Source organism: Copadichromis virginalis, linkage group LG3 (genome assembly GCF_057382275.1).
Source record: "Copadichromis virginalis isolate Kocher_CV1m ecotype Utaka linkage group LG3, C_Virginalis_male_GT1.1, whole genome shotgun sequence".
In the NCBI taxonomy this organism is placed as follows: domain Eukaryota; kingdom Metazoa; phylum Chordata; class Actinopteri; order Cichliformes; family Cichlidae; genus Copadichromis; species Copadichromis virginalis.
This window is the reverse complement of record NC_140620.1, coordinates 17759075-17774205: the sequence shown is the minus strand read 5'-3', so window position 1 is coordinate 17774205 and position 15131 is coordinate 17759075. Positions and strand designations below refer to the sequence as shown.

The 15131-nt window shown below is 39.6% G+C and overlaps 2 protein-coding genes across 2 annotated transcripts; both read right to left on the bottom strand.

The window, feature by feature from the left end:
* Nucleotides 1-2420: 2420 nt before the first annotated feature.
* On the bottom strand, nt 2421-6919 carry LOC146713149 (uncharacterized). The gene is made up of 3 exons (XM_085452382.1): nt 6847-6919; nt 5765-6121; nt 2421-5379 (listed from the first exon to the last, which is right to left on the bottom strand). The coding sequence occupies exons 1-3, from the start codon at nt 6917-6919 to the stop codon at nt 5150-5152; spliced, it is 660 nt and encodes a 219-aa protein (XP_085308508.1). The 3' UTR covers nt 2421-5149.
* Nucleotides 6920-9570: 2651 nt separating this feature from the next.
* Nucleotides 9571-12942, bottom strand: LOC146713148 (uncharacterized). Its single transcript, XM_085452457.1, has 3 exons — nt 12864-12942; nt 11545-11901; nt 9571-11402 (listed from the first exon to the last, which is right to left on the bottom strand). The coding sequence occupies exons 1-3, from the start codon at nt 12934-12936 to the stop codon at nt 11215-11217; spliced, it is 618 nt and encodes a 205-aa protein (XP_085308583.1). The 5' UTR covers nt 12937-12942; the 3' UTR covers nt 9571-11214.
* Nucleotides 12943-15131: the final 2189 nt, after the last annotated feature.

Here is a 15131-nt window from a genome sequence, read left to right as displayed (position 1 = left end):
CACATCGATCGATCTATTTGTTATCTATATAAGATATAAGATACTGTGCAGGACCTGGAGCTGCCTGCAGGTTTAGATTTTTGTCATGTATTAAATGTTTCGGTTTCTGTTGACTTAGTTTCACCAGAAATGGGAGCCATGACAACCACAGAGTTGTTATAGCTATTGTGAAGCACAGACTAAAACAGAACGGCAACAACACCTCCACTGCTGTTTTAACTTTAAACTTTGTTGTCTGTGCTAAAAAAAGAAACAGAGCAAAGGGTGACGTGTTGATCTCTGGGCCAGTTATAGTCAGCCATTGAAGCAGTAGTATTCAAACAGTAATTCACTGATTAGAAGCTCCAGCACAAATGACTGGTGCGTCAAAATGGCAATCCTGGCACCTGTCCAAAACCTCAATCATTCATGGTCAGGTGATGTGCTTCAACCACACCGTGGAGCAGTGTTTCTAAATCTGTGCCTCATAAGCTCAACGCAGCAAGGAAACATCTAGATAAAGTTTAGAAACAGTTTAGATGAAGGCAGACGTCATCTCGGACAGCACACCTCTATCAGCCAGGCTCAAAAGGTTTCTGAGCCTGGCTGATGCTGATTAATGTTGGACAGGTCAGCACAGAGGCTTTGATCGTGACAGGAACAGGCACCAGATCCAAAGAGGGTATACCACAGCCAACATGACATCATAAACAGGTGCCCATTTACAAAAAGCCTGACTGAGACTGTGTAGCACATACAGTGGGAGGGGGAGATGCTAGCTGGAATAGCATACACTGGACTTTGTGCTCCAATTACATTTTAGGGTGCTAGGTTTAAAATTCACTTGGTCAGTCAGAGTCAAAAGTAAAAACAAACAAAATCTCTATATAATTTTATGTAGTACACTTGAAGCCTGTTTTATTCATTGTGTTACTGATTTATCCTACCTGATAATAGTAAAGGCTTACCAAAGGTAAGACTGTTCTCAAAATGTGCTTTAAAGGTTAGTTAAGGTTATTATTAGTAAGATGATCAGCGACTGTTTGATTTGTCACCATCGGTTGCTTGGAGCAAAGCTCAGGAGGGCGAGCTGCGTATTCTTATCTCTGGTTCAGCAGGATACCTGAGTGATTATGGGTTATATGAGCCAAGCAAAAGCAGCAAACAGCTTTTATAATCACTTCTGCAAAACTGAAAATAACCGTGGCTCAAGCAGGAGTGCTCACATTCAATAGCAGATAAATTACTTACCAAAAAAAAAAAAGAAATTTCAGGTCATTCTAATTAAAAATCTCCTCCTCCTTTCCGCCTTTCATTACACATTAAAAATCTTCATACTTTTTTCCCACCAAAGAGTAGGGTAAGTTTTACTGTATGCATAGTAAAAAGAAAAACAGTTTGCTGCCATGTGCTCATATTAGTACACATAAATCTCTTTAAGGCACAAAAAAGAATGATTTTCCAATACTTATGAAGAGCTCTGTGTACAAGAGCAATTACAAGAAACTGCTGATTTCATTTATACTTATGTCCATGACAAATACATTGAGTCATGAATCGCTGTGCGGCAGCTTTATTCGCTGGCAGGAGAAAGTCATACAAAGCAAACTAAACTGGAAACTCACAAACTAAACTCACAGAGAGACACTGGGAGATCCACACAGCATGAGGGACGACACAACACTGACTCAGAGAAACACAGGGTTTAAATACACTGGGGAGTAACGAGGGGAACGAGACACAGAAGGAGGGCACAGCTGGGAGAAATCAGGACTGACGAGACAAGCAAAGCAGGACACATTCACATAAGACATGGACCTTCAAAGTAAAACAGGAAGGATCACACAGCGAACTTGACACAGTGGAGACAGCAACTAAGAAACACAGAGACAAACTCTGTGTCTCTAAGAATCGAGAGACACAGAGGGGAACTCAAACATGCAGACACAGACTACACAGAACAGAGGGGACACAGAGAAACATGAAGGGCAAGGGATCGAAACTAGAAACCATAGAATAACTCACACAAGTACAATAATACAAACATCACAAAGAACTAAAACGCTGGGTCAGGGGACCCAGGACCGTGACACATTGTTTAAGTAAACAGTTTATTTTGATGTTTTATACAAGACTCATTTACAACATTGAAATAGGTGAAATAGGTGATGCCAAAAATGCAACAATTAAAAACACTCAAAAACTGAAAGTGTCTTATGCTGCTGTCTGAATCATAATATTTACTTTATTAAATACAGAGCATTAAATGACATAGACAGAAAGATACATTTTTGAAAAAAAAAATGTACATACAGCATACACACATATCAGACCATGTTATACATGAACACTTGTTTGGATTCTCCAAGTGCTTAAGAAACAGGTGCAATGATTCCTCCATTACCTCCTTTAGCAGAGGACACACTGCAGCGTTCATTTTAAACTCCATCATAGCTGGAAATGAAGCCTCTTTGTGTTTTTATGACTCTTTTAATGATTTAATAAGCAGCCTCACTGCACAGCTAAGTTCAGATAACAGTGACATAAACATTAGGAGAGTTTCCCAGCAAACATGCCTGACTGGGACTCGTGCAGTCATTGTGGGCAAACCCTCAGTATTTCATGTGAAAATCAGGAAACAACTGGGACCACACTGTCCACAAAACTTGGCAGTGCCCAATAAAATTTTTACGATTGTACTGGGGACGATACAATACAGTACAACTTTTTCTTTGGTAAAGGGAGGGTCTAAATTAGAGCTGGTGTTAAAGATTTTGCCCACAATATTGCATGCTTACATATCGAAGAACGCTTTTAACAATAATTAAATAATAAATGAAAACAAATAACAATTAAAAATGTTGGAGAATAAATATGTGCTAGAAACACATAAATGAGAGTCTGAGGGCCTCAAAGCTTCGGCTGTTTCACTTGTACTGAATTCATTTGTTGCATCTGAGTCACTTTTTTTTCTACATAATTAACATAGAAAACTCTGCAGAGATGTTTCTCATAGTCACACGTGTTTATTCATTTCCTTGTGGGGACATCTCATTGACATAATGCTTTCCTTACCCGCTTACCCAAACCCTACCCATCATGAAATGAATGCCTAACCGTGACACTTACTCTGAACCTAACCCTAACCTAATTGTAACCCTGACAATAAAACCACATTTTGAGACTCAAAAATGCCTTCAAACTCGTGGAGATGGGATTCTGGTTCCTATAACGGCTGTTGTTAACACCCACACACAGATCTCGACATCATGAACTCGTTTTAAAGAATTAAACTCACAAAATAAATGTTGGAAACCTGTACATGGTTAGGGTGCTCTCACTGACCCTTTATTTTTGGTTTTCACATTTCAGTTTTGGATGCTTTGACCTTTACTTGCTCTGTTCTTGGTTAGTTAGAGTTTCATATTCTAACTTTTGTTCCTATTTGAGTTATTTTCAGGTAAGATTGAGTTTTCTTTCATGTTCTGTAACTGTAGTTATCGTTTCTTGTTATTCCCCTGAGTTTCTTTTTTTCCTTTTATCCAGGTATCATGTAAAGTCCCCATCGCTGTATGAGAAAGCCCCTGTGTAGTGGCTTCTCTTGTCCTTGTGCATTTTATATAGTCTTGTTTACCATCTTATTTTTTCCCTGTTTTCGTTCAGGTGTGTCCTTGGTGGTTTCCATCTCCCTGGTTACATGTGTATTTAAGGCCTCAGTTTTCCTTGATGAGTTGCTGCATAGTGCTGTTTGTCAGCTCGGGGGTTTCACCTGCGTGTTTCTGTTTGCTTGCTCTCTTCTCTCTCTCTCTCTCTCTCTCTCTGTACACTTTTTTGTATGGATTATTTTCCATTTATTCAAATCTGTTTGGGGATCTTTATTTTGGCTACGATCCTTCTTCAAACAAAACTCTCTCTCTCTCTTTTTAAAGTTCAAGTTACTTATAACTTGGACTTGTAATATAACAACGAATTATCCAGAATCCCAAACAGTTTCAGTTCGGCTTCTTTGGTTCTTGTTGCTCTGTGTTTATCTCGATACTGAATCTTGAAGCACAGAGTATATAAAACAGAGCAAACACAGAGGAGAGTGTACACAGATGACGAGCAGACATTTGAAATTCAAATCAATTCAAATCAGTTTGAGGTACGTGGCCTGTTTTTAACTAGTCCTTCACCTCCTGTGTTCTCAGGATTTGGTCTGTGGACTCATAGTCATTGTGTTTTAAGACTTCAGTTCCTCTAACAGCAGCAGGTTTCCCTTCTTATATGGACAGTATGTTATATAAAGACCTCTGTGGGATGAATACACTTCATTGTTTGAAACTGAAAGACAAATGAGAAGTGACTGACATTAAGAAGGTCGAGGCATGAGATAATAGACAACAGACTAAGATAGTTATCAAAAAGCTCATCTTTGCTTTCTTTTGTTAGTCATTTTGCCTTTCTTTTAAAGAAAATAAATCACAGGGTGAAGGAAAAATTTTATGTATGGTATGTATTTATATGTATTATTGTATATCATTAAAATCTGACTGCTCTGACACTGGGCTGCTCCTTAATGTGACGGTGGATGTTATAAATGTAGTTAAACCATGCTGTAACTACTCGCACAGCAAGCTCTTCCTCTCTACTTCACCCCATGAGTTCTTACAGTGCAGTTCATATTAACATTTACAGGCAGATTTATTCAACAATCATTACAAAGGCTAAAATAAAGAAACATTCATGTTTTCTCTCCCTGTTAATGCAATTTAATCTTTCCTGTTTAAAAGCTTTCAGTATCTCCAATGTCAGTTAAGCTCATCATTACGTAAATATAAAACCACACAAACTCAACAGACGTAAGATCCATAGTTCAATCATGAGCTTTGGAAACTGTTTAAAGCTTAAAAAACACATATTGATAATCTTATTCAAATTTAATCTTGGAAGTTTGACTCGTAACACTGGAGGGAAAATGTAATGCTAGGGACTTTCACATCAGTCAGTCAGAGATAAAGTTACCACATTATGCCTTTCTCAGCTTCCTGTAGCGGCAGAACAGAGATAGAACCACAAATAGAGCTGAAAACTTCTAATATGCAAAACAGTATAAAAAACAAATAAATAAGGTTTGAGGAAACAGCAGCAGAGGCACTGACAGTTCAGCTGTAGAAACATGTGACACATTTTAAACAGTTTGTAGTTCAGCAGGACGCTGGTATGAGTCCAGATTATGTGTTGTTTTATGTTTTCTGTAGATCAAAAACACAACAATACCACCCAAAAGAAGGACAGCAGAAACTGCCACACCGACAGAGCTATGCCTCCCTATCTTCTCACTTCCCCATTCCTCCTTCCCTCCATCCTTGTTCCCTCCATCCTCCTTCCCTCCATCCTCTGTGTCTCCTCCTGTCTGACCTGCAGGTGAGAAACAGGTGTGAGGTGTCAGCTGTCAGGTAGGTGATGAGTGAAGAACAGAACAGAATCCATTTTGCCTCTGTCAGTGTGCCCCAGGGTGGCTGTGGCTACAATGTAGCTTGCCATCACCAGTGTGTGAATGTGTGTGTGGATGACTGGATGTGTAAAGCGCTTTGCGGTCCTTAGGGACTAGTAAAGCGCTATACAAATACAGGCCATTTACCATTCAAACTGCTGTCAGACATTATCTACTGCACTCTGATCACATCACTCAGACCAGCTGCTTTCTACAAAGTCTGATCAACAACATCTTTAGAAACAAACATCAACAACCAGGAAGCAGCTTCACCTCTGATCACACACACACTCAACTCTACTCACTCACCTGGAGGAACAACATTCAGGCTGATGATGATGACGGGGTCGTCATCCTGATTCGCTCTCTTCCTGCGATTTATTTTTGTCTCAACACGACACTCGTATCTTCCACGGTCATCAAGCGTCACATTCTTCAGAATCAGAGACACGTCTCCATCCTTCATCTGTCTGTCCTGTAGCTCCACTCGGTTCTTAAACGATGGATGCTGGTTCTCTAGATCAAACCGCTCATCCCGGTACAAAAGTAAATATCCTTTCCTAAGACCATGTTTGCTCCACTCCAGAAATGTGACGAGGTTGTTGTTGTTGGATCTGCATGACAAAGTGACGTTCTGTCCAGATTCAGCTGTGATGTTTACGAGGTCTACAGGACAAAAGAGACAACCGGTGTGTATTAAGCTGACAAATTCTGTTATTCTGCAATTAGAGATCACCACATGTAATATGTGATACAGGTATTGATATAACAATCTGTGAGGTCACATGTTTGGGCTCTCCCATAATTATTAGAGCTAAAAAGAAAGAAAGAAAAAGACTCTTTGGACATTTCTTGGTGACATGAGGGTGATTCCCCAATGACATCCATCAGATATAAAACTCTTATAAACAGGATATGGTTATAGGTTCCACACCCACATGCTAAAGGCTGCAAAACAGTTCTGAGGCAAAAACCAGTAACTGAAACCCACACAACTCTTCCCACATGGTTTTTTGATATTAAGATACTGTGCTCCTATACAGGAAACATGCTTGTTAATGAGATACATTTGGTTATGAGATAAATTTGGTTCAATGATTGAGGAAGCCAAAACAAGTGGAGAGAAGCCATGCAAACATGGAGAGAACATGCAAACTTCACACAGAAAGACTTGCTGCCCAACATAAAATGTCAGTCTACTAATAAATCTATTAAATGATGTCATATTATTTTGAATTAAATCTCACCAATCTTAACAAGGGGAATGAAATCAGCTCCAGATTTAAGATTATGACATACACATTAAAGGGACAAATATACATATATGTATGTATGTACATATGTGTTGGAGATTCCCCACATTGTCCAAAAAGTCACACACACACACTCACATGCAGCTGCTGACAGGCAGAAGTGAAGAAACAATAGCGTCCAGCAGTGCGACAGCTGCCCAGCTCTCTCCATGCTCTCAAGCTGAGTAGATTAGAATTTCAACGGCTCTTTGTTGACATCAAATGGGAGGAGCTCTTATGACGTTAGTTTCCAAATAGAGATTAGAGGCATCATAATTACAGCCCATTAAAAAAAAACAAAAAAACATTAGATATGAAAATATAATCCAGGCTTTGAAAACAGCCAGGTTAACCCCCATCTTTCTTAAATAAAGTATATTTCTAGCCAAAAAAAGACGCACTACTGATTACAGTAGTCACATCGGGTGACACTGTTGTACTTTTAAAAATTATCTCATATGTTGTTTTAATAATCAGGTTTTTACAACATATATTAAGCGATCTGTGTGTTTTCTCTGGGAGAGTTTAAGGAAATATGGAAATCTTTCAGCTCGCTCCTTTCATAATCCAAATAATTTGTGAACTAAAAACTAAAAAAATTTTGATATGACCCATCAGTCTGTTTAGGATGACGGTGTTGAATGAATCTGTAGTCTATAAACAGCATTCAAACATAGGTGTCCTCATATTCGAGGTGTGAGAAGGCTGTGTGGATGGCTGCAGTAACGGCATCTTCAGTGGATTCTTTTGATATGCAAATTGCAGAGGGCTCAATGTGTCCGGAATGACAAACAGTTGAAATAACAGTAAAGACTTTGACCAGCAGAGGGGGTTTATGTGCATATGAAGCCTCAAGAAACTAACCATTTTTTGAACCAATTGGATGTAAAGCTTCCAGGAATCGCAAGGCTTCATTTGGCCATCACTACCAGAGAAACAAATATCTCCAATGCTCTCACAGCAGAAGACAGAATGCTCCCACCATCAACAATGATGAGTCCTGACAACGCACAACTTGTCACGGTGGTTGCGTGGCTGGCAGAGGTAGTGTCATGGCGACGTATGCCCGTGTGTTTTAGCTAGGGACTCAAAGGCAGCCAGGGAGGGAGATGAAACTGAGCTACAAAAAAACGAGCCTTTATTGTGGCTGATAACACGAATACACAACTGAAACGAAGGCAAACAGGGGCAAGAGTTAAATGTAACACTAAACAACTATGGCAATGACTATATACACATGGAGGGAGGCAACACAGACGATCCGACGAAGACTGAAAGAAAACACACAGACTAAGAGGTGATCAAGGGAAGTGGAAACCCACGAGGAGACAGCTGACTAGAATGAACATAGTGATGCCACAGGGGAAGTAAAACAAAACATGGAAACGAGACTTTCAAAATAAACAGTAAACCTGACGAGACACAGACATGACATGAACTTAATAACATGAACCAACAAGGGAGACTAAAACACAGGGGCTGATGACACGAGAGGATCCAATAAACAAATCACTAAAACAGCCACCGGGGCCTGATAGAAATTAACGAGATAAGCTAAAATGAAACTGGAAAACAAATGAATAATAAAATACATTGAAATGCAAAGCACTGGGTCACATAACCCAGGACCATGACAGGTGGGACCCAAATAAAGAACTCAGAAACACGAGAAGTACACTAATAGCTAATGATTGTCTGTTTGAAGCTGAATCTCCAGCGCATGCGTCTAAAAAATCAGTGCATTGCTTCAGAAGCCCTGGTTTGTTTAAACAGAGCAACATGATCACAGAGGTCCGAAGCTTCATTCAGTGCATCACTGCTTCAGTACCTGATTCAGTGGGTTATAAGGAAGTGAAGAATTGGCAGGATTCATGTGGTGTGTTGGTGATTTTGTGCAAATGTTCTGCTTCTTCATAAAAAAAAGAAAACCAGCAGGTCATTCAGTGTTCCCTTAGCACTAATGTATCAGAGATGTTGGTGCACTATATCTGAAGTAATGTTGTTAAGTCCTTAAAGTCATATTCTTTTATTGTCATGACTCTATTTTTATTTTTGTATGATACCTGATTTAAATGGAATATGGCTGAAGTCTAAAATACTTAGTCAGTCATTTGTTTAATAGTAATTTAACATTATATAATTCACATATAAAACTATGAATTGTGATTTTAAATGGTTTAAAAATTCTACATAGGCAAGTTTTTTCTCCTTTTGTTATCAAGAAGCAAAAACAAAAAGGAAAAAAAAAAAGAAACAGGGCAGGGTTCTGTGGTTGAACTGCAATCACAGATCATACGATTAAAAAGGAATTATGAGTAATAAGAACTTCCTGCTTGTTTACATTACAGAGAAACATCCAAACCTGAATGGTTCACTGCATTCTTAAAGCTGCAGAGTACAGGACGTTCTTCACGAAGCTCTTCCTACTTTATTTTCTTATTTTCATTCAGGATGCATTTCTGAGATCATCTGCAGCTGTTAATTTTAATTATGCTCATGTACATGGAAAATATGGTTTTCTTTTTTAATTCATATAAATAGTACATTTTGATGTTTCACACAGGACACAGGATTTCTGTTTAGTTTCAGATTTATATTTATCTCCACATTTTTTACACTCTAGATAGAAATGAACACATTTTTATAAACGGACATGTTTGAGGTCTAGAACTAACATCACGTCTCTTTTCTTAAATCCCATGGACTCATGGACTATTTTTTCCCCAGTTTACCTCATTTAAATATGTATTTGGTTCTCTTCCAGAGCACCACAGGACAATCACAACACAACATGTATGTAGAGATGGAACATGTTTTTTTAAGTGAGTGGATGGATTTGCAATGTTTAATTTTTTTTTATTAAATTGTGCAAGTTTTTTGTCATCTCTCAGATCAGTAATATATGAGTTTAACATGTCTGATTTAAAACAAAACAAAACACACTCTTCTGACTCTGTGTTGATTAAGATTGTGATGGTGGATGTAGTTCTTCCAGGGTATTTCAAACAAATAAAATTCATCACAATGTTTTAAAAAAAAGAATAAGTACAATTTTTTTCTCTTCCTCATGATCAACTTTACTCCTTCCTGTTTAAAAGCCTTCAGCATATCTGATGCCAGTTAAGCTAACAGAAATATTAGACCAGCCAAACTGAAGACAGATGGAGCTACACTGCAGTGAGAGTTCACCTGTGAGCTTTGCAAACAGTTTCAAGTTTAAAACATATCAGCATATTATCCAGTTCTGCTGTAAGATACAGTACACATGGTAAATGGCCTGCATTTATATAGCGCTTTACTAGTTTACTTTACTTTCACACACTGGTGATGGCAAGCTACATTGTAGCCACAGCCACCCTGGGGCGCACTGACAGAGGCGAGGCTGCCGGACACTGGCGCCACCGGGCCCTCTGACCACCACCAGTAGGCAACGGGTGAAGTGTCTTGCCCAAGGACACAACGACCGAAACTGTCCAAGCCGGGGCTCGAACCGGCAACCTTCCGATTACAAGGCGAACTCCCAACTCTTGAGCCACGATCGCCCCACATGTACACATGTAATATTAATTTACATAATGAGCTCCTCAGCCATGCTGACTATTTGGTCACTATGAATTAAGCGACAACGTGATCACTTTTAATTCATGAGGGAGGAAACACTGAAGCTCATTTAGTTTGCGTTTAAAGACTTCAAATAAGTCATATTGCTGTAGTTTTTCTCAGCAGGAAATCTTACTGAGAAAATCTGTTTATCTGTCTTGAGTTTTTACCTCATGTGACAGAGGTAGAGTAACAGGAACAACAGCAGATTATCCACCTCACCCTAGCAACCAATGTTTTCACTGTAACTATAAACAGAGTGTTTAATGGGCAGGACACAGTTGCATTATTGACATGTGTACATGGCTCAGAACAAACACTATTATGCGGCCGTATTGTTATTTGTCGTTTAACAAAATAATTTCAGGTGGACATTTGACTCCCACACTAGGGTTTGCTCTGGACTTTCATGTCAGTCAGTAAGAGATAAACGTGTCAGTTAGCACTTTGTGACGGTGTCTGCACAGCAGCTGTTTCCATTGCTTACACCTCTCTTCAAACCATAAACCCCACTGTGAGCACAAAGACCTCCCACTATCCCTGTATCAGATGCATCTCATTTCAAAGCAAACATATGTGCTCACATGTGTCCGCAGAATTCCCCTTCAGGGTCTCCATGGCCCAAAAGGGCGAGCCCAAACAAAGGTCCCTTATGGGTGGTGTCAGGAAGAGAAGCTGGTGTAGAAATGACATTTTTAGCGACCCTTGGTGAATAAGGGAGTTGCAATATGTACCACGGGACATGTTCAATGGACTGTACAGTCCATTGAACATGTTTACTGAGTCGGGCTGATTTTCTACACACAGTTGATGAGAGGATTTGAAGCATCATCAGGACACTGTAGAAGCTGTAGAATCTGAGATATTTCAAATAGTCATCACTTCAGAAGGAGGCTGGTAGTCATCTGGACCCTGAATTTGTCTTTTGCGTTTTGTGTAGATCTGTACAGCAAGAACACCAAAGACAAGAACAGTGGGAACTGCCACAATGAGAATACTGTTACGACTTCTTTGTCCCGTCCTCTCTCCATCCTCCTCGTCACATCCCGGCTGCCCTGTAGGTTATAAACAGGTGTCAGACATTCACACCAGCTGCTTTCTACAAAGTCTGATCAACAACATATTTAGAAACAAACATCAACAACCAGGAAGCAGCTTCACCTCTGATCACACACACACTCAACTCTGCTCACTCACCTGGAGGAACAACATTCAGGCTGATGATGATGATGGGGTCGTCATCCTGATTCGCTCTCTTTTTGCGGTTCATTTTTGTCTCAACACGACACTCGTAACTTCCACGGTCATCAAGCGTCACATCCTTCAGTATCAACGCCACGTCTCCATCCTTCATCTGTCTGTCCTGTAGCTCCACTCGGTTCTTAAACGATGGATGCTGGTTCTCTAGATCAAACCGCTCATCCCGGTACAAAAGTAAATATCCTTTCCTAAGACCATGTTTGCTCCACTCAAGAAATGTGACGAGGTTGTTGTTGTTGGCTCTGCATGACAAAGTGACGTTCTGTCCAGATTCAGCTGTGATGTTTACGAGGTCTACAGGACAAAAGAGACAACTGGTGTGTATTAAGCAGACAAATTCTGTTATCCTGCAATTAGAGATCACCACATGTAATATGTGATACAGGTATGGATACAACAATCTATGAGGTCACATAGTTAGGATCTCCCTAATTGTTAGAGTTAAAAAAGGAAAAACCCATTTGGGAAATCCCTTGGGGAGCTCCGAAGACAAACACGTAGTCACAGGCACCTTGAATAACCTGTTCCTGCTAAAGGTCTCTGCTGAGAAAACACACAGATCCTCTTCCTGTATCCTCTTTCAGTAATGAAGCTATGTTCCTTTATAGTAAATGTGTGTGTGTGTGTGTGTGTGTGTGTGTGTGTGTGTGTGTGTGTGTGTGTGCGTGTGCGTGTGCGTGTGTGTGTGCGTGTGTGTGTGTGTGTGGGTGTGTGCGTGTGTATGTGTGTGTGTGCGTGTGTATGTGTGTGTGTGCGTGTGTGTGTGTGTGTGTGTGTGTGTGTGTGTGTGTGTGTGTGTGTGTGTGTGTGTGTTTTTTTGTGTTTGTTAAGGTGATACATTTGCTTCAAGATTTTATATTCATGAAACAAACAAATATGTGTCACTTAAAAATATAATTATTAGTCACTCTACCAATGAATGATTTCATATTATTCTGGAAAGTCTTAACTCAGTGAATGAAATAAGCTGCAGCTTCAAGCTTAAGTGACATACACATTAATCAGTCAATTACTGACAACAACTGAAATGACACACACACACAGATAGCAACAGTGCAGAAATGATTTACTATGTAAAAGTACAGATACTTAACCTCTGAGTACAACTATATAAATGATACATAAATGTAATGCTTTAGCCTCTTTACTCTCTTTGCATGCAATAAGCTCTGTTGGTACAGCTACATGAAAATTCTACTTAAGTAAAAAAGTATTTGAAGCTCACTTCTTGCCTCTGCACACTCAGAAACACTCACCTGCAGCAGCAGTCAGGGAGGAGTGGAGAAACAACAAAGCCCAGCAGTGCGACAGCAGCCGTCCTCGCTCCATGCTCTCAAGTTGTTGATTTGAAGCTCAACGGTTCTGGCTTCAGGTCAACAGGAGGGGAGGAACTCTTCCTCACTGAACACGTTTAACAGGAAAGGGAGGTTATAATTCTGAACAAACATTAAAGATGAAAAATAATCTCTTTGAAAACAGATCACTTTCTCATCTCTCAACTAAAGAACACTTTTTATTTTTATTTGTCTTTTATTTATCCAGGTAAAAAATCTCATTGAGATTAAAAATCTCATTTTCAGGAGAGACCTGGCATCAACATATCTAGCAAAAGAAAAAAAGACTGATTAGAAAACATTTGCACACACATCTGGTTACACTGTCCTCCTTTAAAAAAAAATCCTTATTTTTTATTAAAGGCTTCATTTCACAACCAAAACTAAGATAAAGTGACCTGAGTTTTTTCTTTGGAAGATTTCAAGGAAATACAAAAATACAGAGCTCTTGTATCTGTAGACCAAATAAAGTTAAAAAGGCTGTTAACTCATTCACTGCCAGCCATTGGCAGTGAATGAGTTAAACCCATTGACTCATGCACTGCAATTGACGGCCATAGATGTCAATGGCAGTGAATGAGTTAATAGAGTTGTTTTATGTGGAAGGTTTTTTAATTAATTCAGTACAAACACTCCCTTTATTATGCAGTCTCAGGAAACAGCAGATACTATTTTATCCAATAAGCTGATTTTTAGGGCTAATTCGCTGTTATGAAGGGAGAAGAAGTATGTAGAGCAGGGCTTGTACTTGTACTTCTTATATGAGGATTGTGATAGTGGATGGAAATCAAAAAGATGAGTAGCTTAACAAGTGTGCACGACTTACTTCATAATTGACTAATTTTATTTAATGAGGTGTTTTCAGTGACATAGAAGTGGCTTCATTTGTGGAAAACATCCTTGAAAACACAGCACAGGTGTGAGAAAAGGTCACTGTGGTCAGACTGAGCAGGTGAGCTAAGAAGGGAATCAGGGAAAATAGTTACAGTCTCAGTGAAGATGGCTTTGAGGTTGTGATTTGCCGGCATTACATATTCCTCATGTGTATGTTTCCCTCTCAGAACCCTCAACCAGTATCAGAATAAAGTGGACCTACAGCCTTGTCTGTCTCTATTGTAAACCAAGGCCTGTGGTCTCAAATACAAGCTAAATGTGTTTCACCTCACATTAATTTTAACTTAGGCAATACAACTTGATCTTCTTGAATTTCTTCCATGTGGCAGCTTTGTCGTTATAACATTTAAACAAAGCTTCCTGGTTGACCTGTTGTGCTGGAACGGGCCTGATTCAGGTTTGTTTTGTATAATGAGCTACAGCTGAACACACTGCAGACACAGCTGAAGGAAGCCAAGGCTCATCCAAGTGCATGTTGAGGTTTATTTTTCTGAAACACGGCAAAACAGCAGCTCTGTGTCACTGACGGCTTCCATTACAATGACTGGCCTGCATTACTTTTGTAAGGGATTACTTTGCCAGTCACTCATTTGTCTGAGCCGCCACTGGCACCTACTGGCGAAACTTAATATCACCCTAACACCACATCAGATGGGAGCAAATTTCGCTCTGTTCAATGATGTAAACCAGGGGTAAGCAACTCCAGGCCTCGAGTGCCGGTATCCTGCAGGTTTTAGATCTCACTCTGGGTCAACACACCTGAATCACATGATAAGTTCATTACCAGGCCTCTGGAGAACTTCCAGGCATGTTGAAGAGGTAATTTAGCCATTTAAATCAGCTGTGTTGGATCAAGGACATCTAAAACCTGCAGGACACCGGCACTCGAGGCCTGGAGTTGCCCACCCCTGATGTAAACTATTGTAACAACAAAAGCAAAAAAAGGTGGCCAGGTTTTATTACACACTTAAAATATTCAGGGTGCCACATGTCAGCACATCAGAAAGCAATTACGATGATGAGGATGTGCAACTACACGTCAACACAAGAGGTGTGGATGTTACTTTGTGACCAGATGCAACCTTTGTCCATATTTAATGTGATAGTAATCATCATTAAGGGCACACAGTAAGATGAGGGAACTTTAACAAGAAGTATAAAAAGAAAATATACTAAACTATAAAAAGATCTAACAGCAAAGCTGTAAATAATCACAATTTCTTAAAATCCTAATAATAGAAAAAGCACAAAAACCCTGAGATCATGACCTCAGCAGTTACAGCCACACTCTTTATA